This window comes from Chaetodon auriga, chromosome 2 (assembly GCF_051107435.1).
Source record: "Chaetodon auriga isolate fChaAug3 chromosome 2, fChaAug3.hap1, whole genome shotgun sequence".
NCBI classification, from domain to species: Eukaryota; Metazoa; Chordata; class Actinopteri; order Chaetodontiformes; family Chaetodontidae; genus Chaetodon; species Chaetodon auriga.
Window position 1 is genome coordinate 18377679 of NC_135075.1, and position 23916 is coordinate 18401594.

Consider the following 23916-nt stretch of genomic DNA (forward strand, 5'->3'; position numbering starts at 1 on the left):
TGTCTTGTTCATAATCTGTCATTTATTAGTTTCACAGAATGTTTCAGGTTCCTTTTCTAGAATTCTGAAACAGTTCATGTTCACTAGGATTGAACAGTTTTTATCTTTAATTTCAGCCAGATTGAAAGAACAGTTTGACTTTTTTGGGTAAATACACTTGTTCGCTTGTACACTTCAAGCTACTGCCAGCAGGTGGTTACAGCTGTAGCTTAGCTTAGCACAAAGGCTGGTAACAGGTGTAAACAGCTAGCCTAGTTCTGTCCAAATTACAAAATCATCCTATAAGCGCCTCTAAAGTTCACTAATGAACATGTTATACCTTGTTAATTTATAAAGTGTTAATGGGCTTTAGAGGTGCTGGTAGGTGGATTTTGTTACCTTTGGACAGAGCCTACCAAGCGTTCCTTTGTGCTTACCTACGCAAACCAGCTGCTGGTGGTAGCATCATATTTAACACACAGGGGCCCCTTTCATCAAATTTATGCAATGAGATCAATTCCTATTCAGTTCATTTTGATGTGCTCTAATCAATTACTACTAATCTAAGCTAACATCATATTTCTGACCCATGCATGAGCAAGTGAGAGTCCTGCAGGACATGGAAAGTTATCTGCATGCAAGTCCTACTCACAAATCACTGTTAGTGAAACGGGCCCCACACTGGGATCAAGTGGCATTAACTTTTTCCATCTACATCTCAGCAGGAAAATGAATGTCTATTTCCCAAAATGTCAAACTATTCCTTTAAAGATAATCTGAGTGGTTTGAGGTGATGTCAGCCAATTGAAAAACTCATAAATATCACTCCCACGGCCTGGAGCAGTTTAGACAACACTTGAGAAATGAACAGCTGTCTCCCAAGGCCGACGACGATGCCAATGCTGTGAAGTATTCGAGCCATGCAGCCTGCAGCTCTGCTGAGCTTTACATACTCATGATGTTTGGTAAGAGATGAACCAGCCCGGAAAATATATCTCAACATCAGTTAAGGAGACATCATACACTTGTTCTGTCTGCGTGGAACAACGATGAATATTCACAGTACAACTGTACTTCAGTTCAGTGCAGTTATTCTTTGACCTCACATAACCAAGATTTGCAATATAAATACCTAAGACTACCCTACGACATTGTAGGCGATAACATTTCAAGAGAGCACTATTTTCTTATGTAAGCATTCATTGATTTTTGTTTGTCCTTTAAACCCTGAGTTCTCACCGCATGACAAGGTATGATGATGTGCAATTAAGAGATACAGAAACAGCAAATGACAACTTTCACCTACTCTAAACACAAATAAACTTTGTGTACGTGTGACAGAAAAATTATGGAGAACAAACACGTTTTTCATTCATTAACGTTAAAAAATACACTTTATGGCTTGTTTCGTCACGTCTAAAAAAGCAGCTTTACACTGACGTCATAATCGGTGTAAAACTGTACACACATGGAATGACAGCTATTGTGCAATATCGACAGTGGCCTCCAGATGTACTTGACAGTGTTGTGCACAACTAATATGCACTGTACGGCATCAGGAAAGACCACGAAAAACTGAAGGCACTTTAAAACAGCAAGAGTGGACTGAACCGCTCTCACTGTTATCTATTAATGTGCAGCCCTTACATAAAAGCACTGATGTAGTCAAGTGAATTCACCGCAGAGGCACTAATCATCATGTTTAGAGATACTTTTAGAGGCGAGTGTTTTTATAGGCTATGCATTTTACGTATGTGTGGCTAGATGGCACTGTTCCCATAAACATGATATTGTGATTCACAGCTCAGCTGTAATTTCAAATACGCATACATACACAAACACACACACACACACAATGTAATACACTCACACCTGAACCAAAACCTCAACAGACATTTTTTTTTTGCTCCACAAAGTTGAAAATCACTTGCACAGTCTTCTCATTTTCCATGAGAGACGTTGTTCACCTTTTCTTAATACAGCAAGCGATCCTGCTGCTTTCTCAGGTTTGCTTTAGTGTCTGTATCCTGGGACGCAGAGCAGACGGGACGAGGATTTTGACCAACAGCGGATCCTTTTCGATCTCACCGCACCTGCACCTGAGGGGGTGTGCTGAAGGTCTGTTAGTGCCGGCATCATCACATCCGTCCTCCTGCTCAGAAAAGTCCCACCATGTGATCGATCTGCCTCATGTAGACACTCTTTAAGGGCAGAGCGTACCGTCGCTCCTCTGGGATTCTGTTGCACTGCAGAATGATAGAAAAAGGGACAAACCATCATCAAGTCATGCGTTTTAAGAAAACGCATTTGTTGGATAAAGGTTCTAGTTGCATATGACACTGAAAATGGTGAGATGGGCTGGGCTTTACGTTGCTGATGTTGCTAAGTGGCGGCCGGTTGTTTGGCTCTCTTTCTGCCAGCACTCCCTCTTCACATGGAGACAAGTCATTCCACTGTTTCTCCCTGAAACGCTTGTCTATAGGCACAACATGGCCCTCTGTGGTGAAGATGTACTTGTTATCGGATTTGTGAAGGGGGTTGTCCTCATCAAACAGCTGCAGCGGAAGAGAGATATTTCTTTGTTCACATTGCAACAATAATTTAAAATACAAGGATTTGACTGCACACCAGTCTTCATCTCCAGGAAAACAACATTTAATCTATTGTATTACGTTGATCAATACATATCCAATATCATATTGTGCTCTCATAATCATATACACTGTAACATAGCTCTAGTTCTGACGTACTTAAGCTGTAACTTACAAGGTAAAGGTATTTGCATGTCTCACTGAGGAAGAAGCTCTCCATGCGATCCTCTTTGGATTTGTCCACGACGTGGTGGAGAGTGGCGTACCCACATCTGCAAAATGACACAGCTCGGCTTCAGGTAGACATATCAGAGTAAACTCCCAAAAATCGGTGAATATTGCATTGATCCACACCTGACTTTGGCATTTTTCTCAAGGCTCTGAAGAATATCCATTCCAACGTGCAGATAGAAAGGATTTTTGGTCGCCTGCAGGGAAGTGAAGAGAGTCAAAGATAAACCATGACACACAACAAACCACCACCACCGATGCTGCGTTACGTGAGGTCAGATCTGCTACCTGGTACAGCAGATAGGTCGACTCCACCAGCTCTGGCCTTAATGGGTAGAAGAGCACATCAGGGGCCTGCAGCTGCCAGTTGTATCTCTCTGGCAAAGCCCCGAAGCGCTTCCAGATGGCATAGTAAAAGGCATGCAGGCAAATGGCATTATCTACATCACCATTCAGCACCTGGTGCACAGAGTGGAAACACCTCCCTTTAGTTGAACACATATTTCACATCACCTATCAAAGCGGCAAGTGTATAACCTAACCTGCAGTCCAGGAAAGAAGGCCTGAAGGGAGTCAATCCAGGTGTTCATGATCTCACCGCTGAACATGTTCACATTAACATAGAGAGGAGGGTCGCCCTCTCCTTCATTACATGACTCCCTCCTGGAAAAACACAGAGGCAGAGGAGGTTTCACAATATGTCACACCATTCAGTCCATTAGACGGTGTTGGTTTGTCCCTCGCTGTTATCACTGTCGTCTGAGGAGGAGGAAAGCGTTACTGCGCGGCTCTGTGTGCATGCAGATGTCAGAAATCTTGTGGCAGCCTCAAGTCTCACAAATCAACTTTCCACATCCTTCAGTAAGAAAAAGGTGACTGGAAACCGTAAGAAGTTTCATTTCCTCTTTGTTTGGCCATTCCCAGACAGACACTCATTTACATACTGTAGCTGCAACCGTTTCAGCTGCAACCTCGTTTGAAGCTCCCTCATGTCGCGAGCACGCCCAGTTACTTTCACACAAGCTGCAGCGTCACATTCCTTCAGCGTGGGACTCACCCTCTCCTCATGTGGTTCTGAATGCTCTCGTAAGCAGCTTGAAACATCCCGTAGTCCTCTTTCTCACCGAAAAGGATGTATGATTTGAGCAAATACTCATAGAAGGAGTCCATACCAGCTCCCAGACCACTCTGCCTGCCAACCCACTGGCCTGTTTGGATATTAACTACATTCCCTAAAGAATTACACACAGAAAGTTGCTTTAAATTTCACAGTAATTTCATATTCATGGCATATGTTGTAGCCTGACTGAGCTGGGTGGTAGCTCATTTTAAAAGCTGGACTTACCTAACAGACCGGTCTCGTTGCTCCTCAGGCTCCACAGAGCTCTCACAGCTCGTCTGGCAACCCACTCAAACGTGGAGTCTCCAATCAAGCGGCTCAAAATCCCAAACTCCACCAGCAGGGACCCAGCTCCAGCAGTGCAGGTCTCATTGATGCTATCAGGAGGAACTCCCGTCTTCAGGTTCACCTGCATTTAAGATACAAGTCAATAAAGGTGCAAAGAGGCTGATTTCAATCTTTAAAGGATAACGGTATAACAGCAGGTGTCTTGTGTAATGTTCTCTTGTCCTCCTGTGGCCACAGCTGTCTCGCTCACCCTGGGGTAAGGAATGCCCGTGCTGGTGTTCTCAAAGGCCGGCAGCAAGCGGACGGCCAAGTCATGAGCCAAGTGAAGCAGCTCGTTGTCATAGCCTTCAAAGCCCACCTTGCCAAAAGGATGTTTTGGGTCCGTCAGCAGGATGTGAGATGAGATGAGGCTTCCCAAGATCCTTCAGGGAAAAGAGGAACAACAAGGTTCCACACAGAAACAGATTCTCATTACAATATGCTTTTTTTCTGATCAGTATCATGATATTTGGGTACATATAGTAAATCACTTTGGTTAGGTCATTGGGGCTACAGAAGAAACCATGATAATGACAATCAAGATGAGGCAGTTCATTCTTGTGTATAGTAACAACATTTGTACCTGATGTTTGCCTCAAAAACCTGCACAGTTGAGTCCTTGTCAAAAGACACAGTGTCTATAACCAGCTTGACAGCTCTCTGGAACTCTGTCACATTGCCGAGCACCTGCAGAGAGACACCACATTATGCAACCACCGTATACTACATCAACAAGCTCGTTTGGTCGCATAACTACTCAGTGATTTCTGGGTATTTTGCCTAAATTCTATTATTATAATTAAGGGCGGCAACTATTGCAAAGAAGCAAACCAGTTATCACTTCATAAAAGAGTCTCAGTAACTGTCAAAGAAATTACTTTGGTGCCTAATTTGTTTCAAGCTAAGCACGGGGCGAAGGAGACACCCTGCGCTGTCAATTTTAAGGCTTTCACAGTAACACTCATGCAGGCAGTAGAGCCTCTGATCCAGCTGACTCCATGTGAGGGGAAGTTTGAGTTGTGACAGAAAACACAATTTACAGCTCAGTCAGGAAGTGCTAACCACAATGCTACTGTGCTACTGAATGTAGGACAAAAGTGAGACCATGTAAAAAAAAAAAAAAACTTTCTGATCTCATCTGAACCAATAACTGAACGTAACTTACCAGCAGGGTGTCCAAGGTGTCAATCAGTGTAAGGGAATAGTTCCCCAGGACGTCATTTATGTTGATGTTTGACCTGAAACAAAAGCAGTGAAACAGACTGAGTGGTGTTGTGCAAAAGAGGGAGGAATGATCAACAAATCTCACAACCGGGAGCAAAATTTAAATCCAGAAACAAAGCAGACACGAGTGCAGAAACACTTTCATCGTCCAATAATATCGTTCTCTCTTATTACACAGTTATTATCAGGCACAAAGTGCAACAAACGTTTGATATTTTTGTTTGAAAAATGATTTCAATAATTAATGAATCATTATTCAAAAGCTCTATTTGTGTCACGTGATCGAAAGGAGTGTTGACAGATAACGTTGTTGACTCCGCACACGCATGTTTTTTTGGTCAATCTATGCATCTAAGGCATCTAAAGAAGCCTCTGGCTGTCACATGTGACTATATGAGACAGGGTTTTACCTTTACAATAAGATGCCTGAAGTGGGGACGGCATGTTTCACCATGTGGTGTCACTTTCTGGAATAGAAAGCTCTTCCACTGTTATTTTTTTATGCTTTAAGCACCACAAAGGAAAGGCCTCAGAGATCATAGAGGCAGATATCTTAAGACCTTGGCACAAAAAAGCAAAGCTAGATACCACTATGAAATATACAGACCTGCTTTTGGACGACTTGTCAAATTTCAGTGTTCTAGTCTTTAATTTTCAATGTTCAGCACTGGGGAATAACATGCACAGGCACTTCAGGTATACTTTTACAAACTGAAAGAGGCTGAAACCTCCCCAAAAACTGAGAGACTAGAATCACAAAAACATTCTGATTGATTTGGGTACGCAAACGCTTCTTAGGCTTGCAGGACGTGGTGTTTTTAAGAGTCTGGGAGCGAACGATTGGTCAACAAACCATCAGCACAGAACAATTTGGATTATCACTTGATCATTCAAGTCATCTTCATTCATTTTTTTGAACAAAAATACCACATATTTTCTAGCTCCAGGTTGTCAAATTTGAATATTCGCTGGTTTTCTTGGTCTGTTATGACACTACACTGATTGTCTTTAGGATTTAGACTTTTGGTTGGACCAAACAAGCAATCTGAAGACGCCACAGAGGGATCTGGGAAAATGTGATGAACATTTTCTACTATTTACTGACATTTAATAATCCAAACAGATCTGATTAAATAAAAATCAGCAGATTAACTGCAATCCTAAAATTGTTTTTCTCTCCATCCATTAGATCAAATATTTCCCCCCTTGGACCCCAGTTTGGGGCCCACTGAGACCCTCTGAGTGACACCTGCATGCCAGTTTTGGAGGTCCCTGAAACCCAGCCTGCTTGTTACTGAGCAGCAGTGGGCAGCACTGAGATCAGCAGCAGGATTGCACTGCTAGCTTTTACGACCACACACGAAATGCAAATAGCAGAGCCTGCAGAGGACAGTTAAGATGTAAATGACCCGTCCGTCCACTTCAGACAGCCAGGACAGCTTTGAGTGACTCACGGGTTCAGCACGTCTGGACCCCTCCCTTCACAGTCAATGGGATTCAGCTCGTCCTCGGGAAAAGCATATTTCATGTAATTGTCATATCCGAAATAGAACATTTCTTTGGCCATGGCCTTCATTTTTGCCTTCAGCTTGTCCGGGAAGGAGCTGTATCTCCGCACGTACTCGTCCTTGTTGCCATCGAAGAAGCTCAGGTAGGACCTCTTGAGTGACTCCTCTCCGACCTTTGCACAGGTGCTCGCCGTCCCTTCATATTTCTGGTCGGGTATTCGTTGAGACCACGAGTAGCCCCTCGGGTCGGTACCCTTCTCCTCCCTGAATAACAGGTCCAATTTGTGCAAACCGAAACTGAGAGGGAAGTTGAACCCCCAGCTAACGTTAGGTCCGAGCCCGAAGGCTAGCCACAGCACACAGCTGAGGGAGAGTCTCAGTACGACCAGACCAACTACTATTGACCTCCATTGCATCTTTGATCCGGGTCGATCTTAAAACGCATAGTTTAAGTCCACACACCTCGGAGCGGTGAAGGAATGTGAAATCCTGTTTGTAAAGCTGAACTACGGGCACAGACGGGTTCTGGTGATTCCGCCTCAGACTCTTCCTGTCAACAGACCAGCCCCTCCAAGATCCTGCAGTGTGATTGGGTCTTCCCTCGTGTCGTCACAAAACGGGTTCCACCTGTGATTGGCCGCATAGCTCTCAATCTCTGGGTCGCGTTTTGTGACATTCCTGACGTGTCTTAATTTCACTGTTGCGCCAATAGAAAACAGCCACAAGAGTGAAACGCTCAGGTTATCACTGAAACTTAAAACATGATTTGGTTAGGCTTACGTCCCAAAAGATGCAAAGGCTGCCGAATAAATGCAAATGTAAAGAAAACAGAAGCTAGACACATGCTAGCGTAGATGTTTCAAGATGCATAATCATAAATATTGGAAGAATTTTCTGATAAGAGTCCACGTGCTTGCTTTGGTGATTGCTTAGAAATGATTTACTAGATCAGTCAAAAGGGTACAATGGCTGCGCTACAAAAATGAATACACTTTTCTCAAAGAAAACATTAAACTGCAGCCTAACAAATCGCTGTGGCTCTTGTTTAGGCCCATAATCTGTTCTCTAAATAAGTCATGAACTGGGCTACCAGCTAAGATAACAATATAGACATTTTGACTTGTAATAGTAGGAAAAAATTAGGTGATGCAAATGTCCTTAAAGATGGCTCAGCTCCATCAGTGAACTATGACAGTGAGCCGGCATGGATAAGACCAGGACTCTGGAATTAGGCCACCAAAATGGACACAGTTGTTTCTAATGTTTTTACTTAAACCTGTGCTTTTCCTGCCATGAGACACGACTGTGAAAAACAGCCAATGTGTGACATGGGGCTGTCAAAACTCCATGTAAATATAAGTTATACAGGAGTCAGTTGAGTAGTTGGTACAGGCCTGGTCTAATCAGGCCAATTTAATGGTCGCCTGCATTAATGTGAGGGGTTTTCATGTTGTATTTTAATGCAGTACTTGTGGTGGAACCTGCACAGGTGTTTTCACTTTGCCTGATTAGACCTTGTATCAGGACTGTGTACAACCTGCTCGATTGACTCTCCTCTTGCATCACACAGAGCTCTGGTGAAATAAGTTATTAGACTGCAGAGCGTCGACCAACTTCAACCTGAGCAGAGGTCCTTGTTTTTACATTGTGGTTTAGCTACTAGTGGTACTTCAACACTGACCAGTCCATCCTCCATACACACATATACAGAGTCAAACAGTACAAATCACAGGACGATGTGTAAATTAAAAAGCATGCCTTTTTATTTCTTGAATATATTGAAGTGGTGTTTTCTGAAACTCTACCCAGGTAGGCACACCTTGCATGCTGCTTTGCTTCAGAGGTGAGAGACATTGCACAAGGCACTTTGAATTCTGCCACTCTCTCAGCCTCGATGCAGCACAAAGGACAATATTCCACCGAGGCTGCATCCAAACGGAGGCCAATGTGAACCACACGATCCCGTACAGCTTTGCTTTTAGTACATTCAGACTTTAAATAGAATCATATATTCATACACGCACATCTCACATCAGTAAAAATCAAACAAGCTTGATATTTGTACAGACCTGCTTCAATTGACTCGCTTAAATGCACAATATACTAAAACGACAGACATGTTCCTTGAAAGAAGAGAACCTGATCAAGCGAAAGGAGACGGTCGTCAAAGAATTACCGAGTAGAGCTCGACAGAAATGGAAAAACCTGCATGTCCACATCAGCCATCTCCTGGCATTATATCTGACTGTGTGAGGAAAACCTTTTCATTATGTGAGGCCCGTTTGACAGAATCAACCCTCCTTCAAGACCTGTGTCGCTGTATACCCACGACTAGTGTTATAAACCACTGGGTATGATCAACTGGGCAATGCCTGAATGGAAAAAAGGCAGATCAGAAAAAAGGTTCTTACTCCAAGTTTAAGGAAACAGCTTTACATGATGTATAATGCCAACTGCATTCCTTGAATTTGGTATCAGGATTGCATTTTTCGTAGTGCATTCTCAGGGTTTGTGAAAGAACAAAAAGGTAAAAGGGGGGGGGGGGGGGGGGGGGGTGACGTGAGCGTAACAGTGCAGCGTGTGTGAGTTGGAGACTGTACATCATCGCAGAGTGATGAGGGTGTGGCATAAATGTAACATGGCAAACACAGCTGGAGAACGACTCCTGCATTTTCAGCTCCTCCTGGATTTTGAGTGCTGGATGAGCCACTGAAGCGTGATATCTGGAATCAAAGAAACACGTCGAGTCAGTAGGAGAATCGGTTTCTCTTGAAAAATCTCCCGCGGAAATCTGGAGTGAACACAAAAATCCGACCCCACAAGCTGAAACTCACCAATGTTGTCTTTCTCTTTGCAGGAAATCGAGTAGCAGCATATCTCTCTGTCCTGAATAGCCGCAAGATTCCTTTGAAGGGACAAAGATGCATGAACAAATAATTACATAAATATGACTGATCATCAATCTCATTGATCTGCAGCTTGTGGGATACAGTTTAAGGTTTCAGCTCGACTCTCAGCACGTTTCTAATTTGCCAGCAGGGGGAGCTAGTTCCTTACAGTCAACCAAAACACACCAGTTTTTACAAAATGAAAAAAAAAAAGAAAAAAAAAAGAAAGAGGAAATGACCCTGATTTTTTTTATCATTAGCATAACAGGATAAGTAAAAGTAGAAATAAGCAGCAGGTTTTAAAATACAGACCAAACTGATTGTAACATAATAATAATCTACTATTAAATCCCCAAATTTTCTACTAGTAAAATCTAAATAGAGCCATTTTCATAACAGGAAGCATCAGCAATGTGTTACACATGACTAAAAATGACAGATCCGGGCATTCAGTAGTTATCAGATTAAATAAATTACGGTTTCTGCACCGTTTTCACACTTACATTTTCTCAATGAGCTGCTTTTCATCTAGAGCGGTGGGGAGATCCCTTTTGTTACCGAGTACCAAAACCTAAAAAAAACACATTACAATGGAAATCTGCAACTGCTGCAAGCACTGACAGAAACCACATTAAAAAAAAAAAAAAAAAAGCGCTGAACGACTGGTGCAGAAATCACTTAAAACTGGTTTCGCGAGAAGACTTACAGGAATTCCTTGCAACTGAGGTTTGTCTAATAAATTATGAAGCTCGTTTCTAGATGCCTCAACCTTTTCTCGATCTGCTGCATCAACCATGTACCTAAAAATGAGCGGAATGGAAACAATTAGCAAAATGTGTTTGACATAACATTTATGTCACGTCCAGTTCAACCTCAAGCGCTGGTTAAATTTCCTGTCATTCATTTTTTCAGGCCAACTTGAAAATCATAATACTCACACGATTGCATTGACTCCCCGACAGTAGCGTTCCCACATACTCCTGAAGCGCGGCTGCCCTCCTATATCCCAGATCTACAGAATCAAGGGCACATCATCACATTTCCCAATGTCAGTTGCAATTATGTCCTCCTTGTACAACCGCTGTGCCATTTTCATTTCACCAGCTGCTGAGTTACAGTTAAAATACCTTGATGGTGACGTTTCCTTTGGTGACCTTCCTCATATTGAACCCGACTGTAGGGATCATGTCTTCACTGAAATGGCCAGACTGTAAGGAAAGACACAAATTTAGGTCATTTCTAATGCGAATTTGATTGAAAATACCACTGCGCTTTACTGCAGAGAGCATATGTGGGGTGAGATGGGCATCCATCCACATGCACACCATCAATTAATTAAGGAGACTAACGTATCACCACATCACTCACACATATTCAGATATCTGTACTACACAGTCAGGCATGTTCCAGCCCAGTCTAACAGTGTACTTGATCACTCAACTGTATCATACATCCATATTACAGTATAAAGAGATCATCTTTTACACTTTTACGTACTTTTATTAACACATGAAGTGGCTGTGCAGCTGCTTCAGATGAAGTCTAACAGTGGTCATTTAGGTTTAAACAGTTAAAATTAGTCAATAAAAACAACATGCTGCAATATATGACAGTCAAGTTCGGGTGTAACTACATCCAAACCAGGGAAAAGACAGGGACTGATATTTAAGAAAAGCAAACATGTTCTCTCAAAATTAACACAACTGAACAACTCTGATTACAAGTTGGGACGCTGTGTAAAACATAAATAACACAAAGTGTTCCTGAGTCCATGTAGTAATAACCTTCATACACTCATGTGTTCACAAAGTGGTGAACCCCCACTCTTGCTTGTGATCGACTGAGCCTTTCCAGGATGCCCCTTTCATACCCAATCATGATATTATCACCTGTTACCAATGAGCCTGTTTACCTGTGGAATGTTCCAAACAGGTGTTTTTGGAGCATTCCACATCCTTTCCAGTCTTCAGCTGCTCCTGTCCTAACTTTGAAACGTGTTTCTGTATCAAATTCAGAATATATTTATAAAAATCAATGATGATGAGGTAAAAACTTCAAATATTGTCTTCTTACTGTCTTCAATTGAGTACATGTCAAAAAGGATTTGCAAATGATCCCATTCTGTTTTATTTCTGTTTCACACAGTGTCACAACTATTTTCTGGAATTGGGGCTGTACCACAGAACACACCACTTTTCACCAAACTGACAAACAAGCCGAATATTGCATTTCCAGGCTGTTCAGGCTTCTGTGAATTCTCATTTTTGCAAAGTGAAGTGGAAAGAAAAATGCACCTCAGCATGCAGAGTCAGCGGCATTCCCCTTTAACTTCAAAACCCACAAGCTGTTTATATTCCTTCTACCCGCCTTCCTGCAAGCATGCACTGCCTTCTGTATGCACATTTCACAGCACATGACCTGCTGGAGTCACCTGATGAAGCTAAGTGGAAATGAGTGCAGCAGTCTTATGACTGAGGGAGGAGAAACCACCCCCACTGCACCCATTCACTCGCTCTTTTGTGCCACAGGCTGGTCGTGCATGTTTCATCTCTTCAGTGTGGAGGAAGGATTGAGGTTATGCTCCAACCCCAAACCCGACTTCCTCCTCATACACCAGCCCTGGTACGTCAGCCAACAGGGCTGGTGCCAAGAGTGCACTACAGTCCAATCTGACAAACCGTGAAGTTTTCTGTAAGGACGCTGTCGTTAAATGCAGAATAAACTTTGCACTGGTTGTTTGCTTTCTCCTGAACACATTTTCTACATCAACATTTGTAGTAACAAATGCTGCCGTGTTCAAATTTCCACTAGTGTTTTGTATTTCATTAATTACTCAATCAGTTATTTTCTTGATTAACTGATTAGTTGTTTGGTCTATTAAATGTCTAAAAAATGTGAAAAATGCCAGTCACAGTTTCCTAAAACACCAGGTGACATCAAAGCATAAAGATATTCAGTCTACAATGATATAAAGCACAGAAAAGCATAAAATCCTCTGGGAGCTTTTGCAATCATGAAAACAGAAACTGTACAATTAATTAATTAATTAAAATACTTGTAGTAATTGTTCTTCCTATCAATTGACTAATCAATAGTTTCAGCTCTAGTGATGTGTTGCCACTGATATCTAGAACTCTGAATCCAATAAGTTGGGACAACATGTAAATCATAAACAAACAGAATGTGATCATTTGTTAATCCTTTTGACATAAACTCAACTTAATGTTTGACCTCCTCAGTAAATATCTGCTTATTCTGAATTTGACGCATCAACACGTTTAAAACAAGTTGGGACAGGAGCAACTAAAGACTGGAAAAGTTGTGGAATGTTCCAAAAACACCTGTTTGGAACATTCCACAGGTAAACAGGTTGATTGGTAACAGGTGATAGTATCATGATTGGGTATGAAAGGGGCATCCTGGAAAGGCTCAGTTGATCACAAGCGAGGATGGAGAGAGGTTCACCACTTTGTGAACACATGAGTGTATGAAGGAGAAACACTTTGTAAAACCATTGTCAGTTTGCTTGCAAATGGCCGCATTATTTACATTTCACACAGTTTTTGAAATCTGGGCTGTAATTAAACCTAAAACTCCAAATCTAGTTGAGATCAACGGCAATAAGAGCAGGACAGACAGCAGACTGCCACAGTCTCAAGAGCTTTGACAGAGGGACTAAACACATTGGATGGATATCTTGGGGGCAAAGATTTCCTTCATATCTCTTCCTCTAACATCATTCATTCTCTGCAGACTCTGATAAAACTAAGGTTAAAGTAGGATTTCTGTTCTCCACTGCACACCACAGGATGATGCTTTTGTTCAATTTGTTTAGTTTTGTTTCTGTCTCATTTTTAGCTGGTTGCTCTTGAAAGGTACTGCATAAAGAAGCTTATTATTATTATTCTTGTTATTATTAAAACCTGATGGGTCAACAGAGAGAGCTGACTGAGTGAAAGGCATGTGTGCCATGAAACTTTCAATACTTTTCACAATGTGCTGCTACAAACTCTGTTGCTGTCTAGCGGTTAGCCAGTGAAAAATTACTCCACCAGAAACAACAGCTTTGAGAAACCCCTGCAAAAGTTGCACAAGAGAAACGGCTGCCAGAAAACAGCCTCAGTCACAGATAGCATCTGTGTGCCTTCAGCACAATTTGCATGTTCTGTCAGATACAGAAGACCCTGACTGCTGTTTAAGTTACACATTTAACTGAACAATGCTTAGAAACTATGAATCCAGTCACTTTTTGTTGGTGCATTGAAGTAATCAAACACTTTTTTATGCCATTGGCCACCTGCAGTCAGGCAACACCAACAATCACTAAGAGGCAGATACTTTTTTAAAAAAGTAATTATAAAAAAAAAAAACATGTGCAAGTTTAGAGATTACTGATCCAGTGTCTTTTCATTCAGCTCCAGTTTGATTTCTTTGTAATGTGACATTTCTGCTGTGGACTGAAGGTCAGTTTGTTGCAGGGAAGCAGCCTGAAGTGACCCACTGTGTTGTAATGTTGAGCTGTCTTAATGGTCAACATGTCTTTGAGTTAACTTCCTGGTGTCTGAAAAACGCTGACAGCTCTGAACTCAGTGTAAAACGATCCCCACAGTTTCAAGTCACAACTAAGAAAGTGTATGTATGCTGCGTTTGGCTTTAGCATGCTAAACAATTACAACACATTAACTTGAGCAACTAGCTTGGATCCACTAGCTGCAAACTAGTTAGCTCAGCTGACTTGTTGACTCAGGAGCAGCTACCTGAGTCAGCCTCAGGTCTGTTTTTGTGGACGCTGCAGAGTCATAACACATCGTTTTTGGACCCAAAACCCTGACAGTGTCGCACAGACCTAGCTTGGTAACTGTTATCCCATTATTAGCGCTAATGGTATTAGCACAACCCTAGCAAGGTGGCTAGCAGCTGAAGACTTACAGCGATCACGTTTACAAATGTTGTTTTTCCCGAGTACTGGAGGCCGACCAGCGTCAGCTCCATCTCCTCCTTCCAAAACAGCGACTTGAACCAGTCCAAAAGCCGGTTTATTAGTGCCAGCATCTTGAGGTCGCTGTCCAAACTCCTCTGTTGTTGTAGCTGTGTCTCCCTCCCTGTCAGATGTGGCGTTTTCCAGCGGGGAAGTGGGACGCAGTCAGCTGTCATATGATCAGTCTGCCAAGGCGCGCCCCACAGCGCCCCCACCGGCGCATGGAGGAAATGCATCCAAGTTGACAAACCACATTAAGACTTTGGGAATTTAAAAAAAAAAAAAAAAATATTAAATACATAAAAATAACAAATTTTACTTAAAAAAAATTGCTGCTTTGAATATTGTACTGGGACCAGTGTTACCTGTGCCAGTAAGGACACTGAGGTCCTGCCCTCAGTATTTTAAGTAATGTGGAGGTCAATAACTTCTAAAGCAGCCTGCCAGGACAATAATCTGTGCCCACAAACCACAGGTTGGGGTCCACTATGTCATGCCCAGTGGTATACATGGTCACATATAACTACATTTGTTTCTATCTTTGTTCTCAGGCTGAAAGATGCATGCATTATTGCACTGCTTCATCATTTATGTCATCACAACTTAAAAATGTGTTTAAACAGCGATGCCATCATTGAAAGAAAAGAGTTAGAAATATCCTATAAAGAGCCTCAAAAAGGTTTAGCGATTCCATTCATGTTCAGTTTTTCTTCCTCTCCTTTTGTAATCTGCTGCTGTAACAAATGAATTTCCCCAGCATGCGATGAATAAAGCCATATGTCTTCCTATCTTGTCTTATCTTATTTTACAATATTTACATTCACAAATATGTCTAGAATTGATCAGTAGTATAAATATATAACCGTCTTTATTTGTTTTGGGTTTTTTTTTTTAACAAACTCAGACAAAAAATAAGTAAAATTATCATCCAAAAAAGTAGAACTCATGCAGCTGATCTCTGGTTGTGGCCCTGATAATGACATATTTCTGACCGTGTTTTCTAACTTTTCTCATTATAACTTCATACGTTGGTATCCCGTCACAGTGAGCAATATTCACATGATATTATAATCAAAAGATTTCCAAGAGAGCTCAAGAGAAGGCATTATAGCCAGCTGTTGTGATGCTATTACCACATTTATAGAAATCGATAGTCAAAGATAAACTGAGCAGATCCTTTCTCACAGTCGTGTCAGACTCAGGTGAAGGTTAGCTTTTCCTGTTACAGTCATGGAGTGAGAAGAGAAGAGGGCAACTTTTAAAAGTCACTACAAATACAAACATAAGCTGCATAAAATGTTTTTTTTATGGAATCAATCAAATGGACCATTTTTGATCTGAAAGTTAATTTAAACATACAGTATATTTTTTAACAAATACATAAATATGTGCCCATCCTAATTCAGTAATCCAAATTACAGCCAATGTCTGTCTTCCCTCCAAATCCTCCTCAGTTTTTTTTATTCTATTTTTTTCCAAAATATAATGTCACCACCACATATCACATTATAATAAGCACTAAATGCCTGGATGGGTCATTCCGATCGCACTCCAGGACAGACATAGGTAATATAATCTGGACACACTAATCGGTTAGTATTGGATTACATGTGGCAGGTGTCCAAAGTGGATCAGTGTTTTTTTGTCTGTGGCAGGAGGAGCCAGGCAGCGAACCGCCAACCAGACAAAATCCTGCTCAGCCGGCCATAATGATCACTGTTAGACGACGAAAAAAGTATTGGAAATCTTTTGAAAACTGAAAACATTTATTCATTTTTGTTAGAAGATTTACAAAACAATCCTTCCAGTCACGCCTCAGCCCTGACTGGAGCATCTGTAAGAAACAACTGAGAATACAGTGGAGGCTATTTTGACATTACTATTTCCTGTTTCTACTTCTGCTTCACACTCAGAGCTACACACACCCAGACCTGGACATCAAATCTGCTAAACACTGAGCAGCTTCACTGGAGTTAAGTGCCTTGCTCAGGGGCACCTAAACAGTGGTAATGACTAGATCGATCCTGCCAGAGATCGAACCATCCCCAAGCCCACATCTTTTAGCTTATCAGGCTTCACAATATTTAAATGTGTGCATTCACGGACTGATTCTTCGGACCATTCATATTTTTCTAGTGCCTGTGGTGTCGTCCCAGACTTGTCGTCAGAAAGTGTCGACTTTTCCCATCTGCACTTGGCCCAGACTGCCGCTGTCCTTGGACTCATCCTGGATGATGAGCTGGAAGCCACTCTCCTCCTTTGACAGGTGAAAGTCGCTGGTGTTGGCAGCGACTGCTAACATTTCAATGGCATTATCATCTGAAGCAGAGAGAATGAATACAAAACATGTTTTAAAATCAGCATCGTCATGAAAAACCCACTGCCGTCATGTCATAGGCTTCATATTCTTGATTGTTCTCCATTGATGTCCCTCATCTGCTGATGCTGCTTGTTTTAAATGTGCATATAATGAGTACATTCTTACTGAAGGCCTTTGGAATTTGTTGTTATCTTACTTTATCTCAACTTATCTAAAATAGGTTTTATCTAAAAAAAAAAAAAAAAACAGCTGAAAGTTGACTTTATTATATTTTGTATTAAAAAATTACGGTGGCCGGGAAGTGCAAACCAACATTACAAACTGTGAGACAAAATTAACGTTTTGGAAAACATTTTTACACATCATAAAACAACATTACATTACCATAACACATTTACAATTCCCGAAACAAATTTACATTTCAGAAAACAAATTAACAAGACACGAAACACTTTTACAAGTGCCGAGACAAATTTACAAGTGACGAAACAAATTTACATTTCAGAAAACAAATTAACAAATACAATCTACCGGAAAGGGAACGTCCCAAATACCGGGTTGACCCGGAAGTGATAACGGAAGCGGGTCAATTCGAGTTGTTGACATTTTCAATGGACGGAGATGGACAGAGACCGAGTCATGTTTTGCCCGTTTTGTGGACAACATATGAGCCGATTAACGCGGTTTTGTTTTTCGTGTGGTCGGTCGTTACAGTGTTTAAGAAGCATGGACCAGACCGGCGGACCAGATATGTTAGAGCAGTGCATACAGTACACGAAAAACAAAACCGTGTTAATTGGCTCATGTGTTTGCCACAAAACAGGCAAAACATAACTCGGTCTCTGTCCATCTCCGTCTATTGAAAACATCAACAAATCGAACTGACCCGCTCCCGTTATCACTTCCGGGTCAACCCCGTATTTGGGACGTTCCCTTTCCGGTAGATTGTATTTGTTAATTTGTTTTCTGAAATGTAAATTTGTTTCGCCACTTGTAAATTTGTCTCGGCACTTGTAAATGTGTTTCACGTCTTGTTAATTTGTTTTCCAAAATGTAAATTTGTTTCGCCACTTGTAAATTTGTCTCGGCACTTGTAAATGTGTTTCACGTCTTGTTAATTTGTTTTCCAAAATGTTAAATTGTCTCAGATTTTGTAATGTTGGTTTGCACCTCCCGGCCACCGTAAAAAATGGTTAAATATTGTACTAAAAAACAAATAGTGCACAAATCTGAGTGAAGAGCTGATGCAAACATAGGCTTTCAGAGACTCTGAGCCGCAGTAACCATCTTGTTTTCTACCCATTTCTCTCTCCACTTTCTATCAGGAAACATATTTACCTTATCAGAGAAAATGATCTCATTTACCAACACTAAGCTTGCATCTTCTTGTTATAGAAAGGACAACAATGTTCAGCGATGCATACATACTGTGGAAGACAGTGCTTATAGAAAGTACCCATCTCCCCTTGGAAGCTTTTGTTTTATTGCCTTAAAACACTGAATCTTAGTAGAGAGTCGGTCCAGATCTCAGTCCAATTGGGACTTTGTGGCTTGATGTGAAAGACACTGTTCGAGCACAATGCATGGGTGATTAAATCCACTTTGATTTCCCAAGTTGTGAAACAATAAAACATGAAAACTTCCGAGGTCGGGTGAAAACTTTTTCAAGGCTCCGCAGAAGTGAAAAACAGTTTATCTTTACTCCCAGATCTGCTCAGATCAGATCTTTGTATCAGCTCACTTACATGATTTGTGTTTCATTAGTTTCCTCATACAGGCATGAGACAGAAGCACAAGGAGGATGAAAGAAAGCAGAACAAAGCCAATGCCAAGGAACACGTGATTGAACTCTCCAGCATGTCTGGGCGTCTCTGGTGAAACATCAATCACAGTCAAGTTCAGCTATATTGTCGTTGTGTATGTGTACAGTACAACAACAACATCAAAACAGACAATGCTGCAGTTATGGTTACATACCATCTCTGTCACAAACTGCATTGTGGGTTTTGTTCCCTGGAAACCGCTCAGCAAGTCCAAGCATACTGCACCTGTTGACCAGAGTCTGTTTATGTTACAGTAATTTAACATCGTTTTATGGGGAATTATTATTTTAGCTCAAGTGTTGGGGTCTTACTGAATTCGCGGCCTGCAGACATTCTCATTTACATCAAAATATGCAGTATCGGGGCATGAGGGCTCACAATGATATGAATACTCTATCAAGTCTTTACCCAGGGATTTTTCTGCAAGATAGATAGATAGATAGATAGATAGATAGATAGATAGATAGATAGATAGAGCATGTTAGTATGCTGACATTAACATAAACTCAAAGCGCAGCTTTGGCTGAAGACCTTTAGCCCTGTTCATGTCAAACCACAGCTTGGTCTCTGCAGGGCTGCAGTCTAACAGTCTCGTGATGTTAATCATGTTTTGTCTTCCTCTTATGATATGCACCCAAAGATCATCGTTGAGTTTCGGCTCCGATCACGGAACGAAAACACATAGCAGTCATCACTCCTTGCATTGCTTAAGAAATGAAAAACTTGGCAAACACTTTGGAAAACTTTTTGTCACTAAGCTTTCTTGACATTGTTATGAGCCACTCTCCTTTTACTCATTTAAAGCATTTGAATGACTATGTGACCTTACCTTTGTGTGTGTGTTTGTGTGTGTGTGAGCTGAGACATTAAAAGGCATTTCAAATTCTTACATGCATTTTCAAACATCAACTTTTTTTTATTTGCATCCATTAGAAATGAAATGCTGTTGCCTTAAAGAAAAAAGCTGTTTGGGAACGTTAATCCAACCTACATTTCCAGCACATGGCTCTATCTGAGCCACATTTATTTATATATGTGAACATTGACACCGCCTGGCATGGCACCCACAAATACACAAGGAAAACCCTAATGGGTTAACTGTATTCAGACCAGACATTGTACAAGCAGAAGTTCATTTTGAAACACACCGTTGCCACAATGTATTTCTTCCATCTTCAAAAAAAATTGCCCACCCTCACCTGTTGTCTTCAGTTTCTCCCCTATGACGCATTTGTTTTCCTCACAGTGTGAGCACACATTGTTGGAGCACAGGAAACCAGAGCGGCACGAACACTTAGCATCTGCGGTCAGTGTACATTTCTTTGTGTATTCTGTAGAGAGACAAGAAATCAAACCACAGGACTTCCATGTGATAACAGTGTTTTATCATTGATCCAAAATGCATTGTCAGCATAACTGCCAGGTGTTTCACCCGAGATCCTCAGAGAGATATTTTCTAAATCAAAACCTTCTTCTTTATTTTCAGTCTTACCTTGTTGGCATGATCGGCATTCCTTACATCTGTCAAAGATGCTGTATTGATTCAAATAGGATCCCTCCTTACAGGGGTGACAGACAGTTTGCTGGTGCTCTGAGCAGAACTCCTTCATATATTCACCTGTATCAGAAATCAGTCACGCTCAAGAATTTGCGCAAGACAAATTTGCAATTAAGACAAAATAATGATTAGATATCAGATGTTACCAGATTTATATAAACACATTTTATCTAATCGTTTTAAGGAAGAATTATGCGTTTTACCTGGAGGACACAGGTCACAGCATCGGCCATTGATGTCCATCTGTCGGTCGCCACAGCCTGCAGCGCATTCTATAATCCAAATATTCAACACACATGTAAGTGCCAGGGAAAGGCTCCGAGGAATCATTGTGACCAGTGCTCTGCTCGTGCCTTCAGACTTTTATCCTGTCTGCTTGCTGACGTCAGTGTCAGATGTGAGTGTGGTTAGCTCGAAACATTGTGTGAGACATGTGCAATAGTTCAGGAAGTGAAAGACCACTTTCAGCTTTTGGAAACAGCTGGTGATTTAACAGCATGTAGCCTCTGAACTAACTAACTGACTGACAGAGTATTTAGTTTTTCGTTTCTTTCTTTTTCACACATATGGATTCACTAGATGTCCCCTGTGATTTTATTTTATTGTGAAATTTGATCTTATATATCTACAGAGGGGATATTCAGCTTGGCTTTAGGAGGGGGGCTAGGTGTGTGTGCATGGAAGCAGAGAGCACAGGTGGTGTGAACAGGTGGCACAGACTTCTAAAGACAAAACCATCAACATGTGGTCACTACTATGGATCTGCCTGCTGGAGGATTTCCTATAAAGCGTGTGTTGATGTTGGAGGTGTTGTTTCAGGTTTTGTCAAAGCTTCTGCAGAAAGTGACGACAAAGCAGTGGAAGTTAAACCACCATCTGCACACTCATGGTGCTCTGCAGAAACATAACCAAACCCTTAAAACCATGATTAGTGGCTGTTTATATGATCATACAAATGATTAAGATACAGGATGCTTTTCTTCTCTCTTGTTTTTGCCACAAGAATAAGTTCCAGGTTTCAGGTTTGGTCACATATTAAGGCATGGTCTGCTTGTCTCTGATTTCCAGTGTTGGCGAATCTGGAGGTTTTACATCTGTTTAATCTGACACCTGAAGATCTCTTGAAGGTTTGGCTTGACGGACACCTGACAGGAGGAAGCTATCAAGAGTGTTATGCTGAAGAAGCGCTGCGACTGGGTTGGGTTCGACTGTGGCTTTCCTTTGCATGCATGCATAAATAACGCACCACTTGAAGATGACCTGACGTGACAAACTTAATGCTGTCAAATGCTCCCCCAGTGCTTAGTCCTTTTCTACTATTTATTTCTACTAAAATAAGCTCAGCTCATACCTCAGTGTGGTGTGCTACCATGATTAAGGAGTGGTTTGTCGCATAAGACATTAGACCAGCTGTGATCTTGTTTGTCAGCCAAAAAGGCTTTTTGCATATAAACTTCATAAGCTTAATGCATAATTTGACACTATAAATTAATTCAAATGACATAGTGAACAGCAATAACTGGTAAATCCCGTATCATAAGAAGGCAATAAACTGAGGCAATTACCATCTTCTGCATATGACTCAGTTTGGTTCCCGGAAAAACCCACAGCCTGCGGGGTGAAGATACAATAAAGGCGATGTAATTTCATCTAAAGCAACTCTGCAGTAAATTCTACCTTTACACCACCCATTAGCCGCCTCAAGCACACTGCATGGAGTTTTCCCCAGCTTTTCAACTGCAACCCCAAAAACCTCAGTGTTAAGATAACTGGTGTAACTAAGTGTTAAAACCAAGGAAAAGTATTGATCATCATATCAGATCTTAAAGCGTCCTGTGCTGTGCATATCACAAAGGTGTTAACCCTGGCCTCCAGCTTTTTAAGTGTGAGTTTCTACGTTGAGCTGACTGAAAGCTCTTGGTTACAGTAATGTAGTCCAAAAAGTGTGAATTGTGGTTAAGCTGGCGCTCGTTTCTTTTTCAGATCATGTACAGCAACTCACGTGATGAAGGAATACTAGTTGGAAATGCATGATGATGTGATACTGTACTGTACTATTTTATGCTTCTACTACTACTTCTACTATTGCTTCTACTATTGCGCTCGACTACATTTAATTGATGACTTCAGCTACTAGTTACTTTGCAGACACAGATTATACATATAAAATATAAATCAGCGAGTTAATTATGATGTATTCTTACAATTAAGCTACTTAGCAGCATATAGAGTAATTAAAATGAGCTCCACCTTTACCAGCTGTAGCATTAATGAACACATTAATGCAGCATTATCATTATAATCCAATAATATAATACACAGTGTGTATTAGGTTATTCAGAACTTGGCTATTGTGCACTTCTACTTTTGGTACTTCAAGTATATTTTGATGCTAATGCTTTTGTATCTTTACTTACGTAAGATTTTGAAAGCAGGCGTGCCGTTGTTCTGCCGCTGGCCTGACTGCTGTCAGCTTACTGAAGATAAAGTGGGACTGGGTTTGTTGACATTTGGTGAATGAGTTGGGGACTTTCCTGGGAATGGCAGCAAACTGTTAAGTAGTAACTGAAATGATTAGTTAATGAAATAGGTGGAAACTGAATGAACAGCAATTCTGAATATCAATGTAATTATTTTTTTCAATTATCAAGCAAAAATATCAAACTGCTGGTTCCAACTTGTCCAGTTTGAGGAGTGTTTCTCTTTTTCTCCTCATTATGAATTGATAATCTGTGGGCTTTATACAGTTGATTGATTCTCAGACATTTTATATACCAAATTATTAATTGATTAATCATAAAATAATAAACAGAGAATTCTGTAATAAAAACAATCACGTATTGTGGCTCTGCTGCTGTTGCTGAGCTTTAGAAAGGTGTTGTGGGCTTTAAACATGCTGTACCAAAAACACAGACTCTGATGATGAGTCCACACCTGACTCAATCTGATAGCTTGCGTTCAGTAAGTGATTAATATTGATGCATGGCTTGTGGTCCTGAAAAATTTTGACACTAGAGCCTGATGTTTGGCGTCATCCTCATTTGAATTGCGTGAGTGGCCACGTTACGCTGTAGCCCAGCGCACAGTAGCGCAAAATCGTGTGTTTTGGTAAAAAGTTTCAGGGGCAGCCGGCAGCTGAATTCACACCCTTCAAAACCCGTAGCACCAAGATTGTCACAGACTTTTCTCTCTGTCACTCACACTCACGCACAACCACACGGTCGCATGTTTGAAACCTCCCTCAGGATGTGACATAACCAAAGACGCACTTACACGTAGTTCTCCACAGTAGTCGTTGTATACGTCATCGTATAGCCACAAAGGGCAACACAGGCACTGCAGAAAGCTGGATTACCCTATATAACTGCA

The 23916-nt window shown here is 41.2% G+C and overlaps 3 protein-coding genes across 3 annotated transcripts; all 3 read right to left on the minus strand.

Annotated features, from left to right (window-relative positions):
- Position 1: 1 nt before the first annotated feature.
- On the minus strand, positions 2–7562 carry edem1 (ER degradation enhancer, mannosidase alpha-like 1). Its single transcript, XM_076760026.1, has 12 exons — positions 6927–7562; positions 5414–5486; positions 4832–4935; positions 4460–4631; positions 4147–4330; positions 3859–4033; positions 3344–3464; positions 3090–3260; positions 2925–2998; positions 2746–2842; positions 2349–2534; positions 2–2225 (listed from the first exon to the last, which is right to left on the minus strand). Exons 1-12 carry the CDS (start codon positions 7394–7396, stop codon positions 2136–2138), a joined length of 1917 nt encoding a protein of 638 aa, XP_076616141.1. The 5' UTR covers positions 7397–7562; the 3' UTR covers positions 2–2135.
- A 1159-nt stretch (positions 7563–8721) lies between these two features.
- On the minus strand, positions 8722–15011 carry arl8ba (ADP-ribosylation factor-like 8Ba). The gene is made up of 7 exons (XM_076760051.1): positions 14798–15011; positions 10996–11076; positions 10807–10880; positions 10575–10668; positions 10372–10439; positions 9815–9885; positions 8722–9703 (listed from the first exon to the last, which is right to left on the minus strand). The coding sequence occupies exons 1-7, from the start codon at positions 14918–14920 to the stop codon at positions 9654–9656; spliced, it is 561 nt and encodes a 186-aa protein (XP_076616166.1). The 5' UTR covers positions 14921–15011; the 3' UTR covers positions 8722–9653.
- Positions 15012–16309: 1298 nt separating this feature from the next.
- Positions 16310–20877, minus strand: tnfrsf18 (tumor necrosis factor receptor superfamily, member 18). Its single transcript, XM_076749243.1, has 7 exons — positions 20751–20877; positions 20482–20607; positions 20189–20320; positions 19301–19409; positions 19144–19214; positions 18912–19037; positions 16310–17165 (listed from the first exon to the last, which is right to left on the minus strand). The coding sequence occupies exons 1-7, from the start codon at positions 20875–20877 to the stop codon at positions 17011–17013; spliced, it is 846 nt and encodes a 281-aa protein (XP_076605358.1). The 3' UTR covers positions 16310–17010.
- Positions 20878–23916: the final 3039 nt, after the last annotated feature.

Excerpts from the sequence above, each read along its gene's own strand:
- edem1 (XM_076760026.1), bottom strand. The coding sequence starts at position 7,396 with ATGCAATGGAGGTCAATAGTAGTTGGTCTGGTCGTACTGAGACTCTCC. Across the intron at positions 4,034-4,146 it reads CAACGAGACCGGTCTGTTAG|GGAATGTAGTTAATATCCAA; the intron begins GTAAGTCCAGCT and ends GTAATTCTTTAG. Across the intron at positions 2,999-3,089 it reads CGACCTATCTGCTGTACCAG|GCGACCAAAAATCCTTTCTA; the intron begins GTAGCAGATCTG and ends ACTTCCCTGCAG.
- arl8ba (XM_076760051.1), bottom strand. The coding sequence starts at position 14,920 with ATGCTGGCACTAATAAACCGGCTTTTGGACTGGTTCAAGTCGCTGTTT. Across the intron at positions 10,669-10,806 it reads CGGGGAGTCAATGCAATCGT|GTACATGGTTGATGCAGCAG; the intron begins GTGAGTATTATG and ends GCTCATTTTTAG. Across the intron at positions 9,704-9,814 it reads CAAAGAGAAAGACAACATTG|ATATCACGCTTCAGTGGCTC; the intron begins GTGAGTTTCAGC and ends CTTTGATTCCAG.
- tnfrsf18 (XM_076749243.1), bottom strand. The coding sequence starts at position 20,877 with ATGATTCCTCGGAGCCTTTCCCTGGCACTTACATGTGTGTTGAATATT. Across the intron at positions 20,321-20,481 it reads ATGCCGATCATGCCAACAAG|AATACACAAAGAAATGTACA; the intron begins GTAAGACTGAAA and ends GTCTCTCTACAG. Across the intron at positions 19,215-19,300 it reads GTCTGCAGGCCGCGAATTCA|GTGCAGTATGCTTGGACTTG; the intron begins GTAAGACCCCAA and ends TCTGGTCAACAG.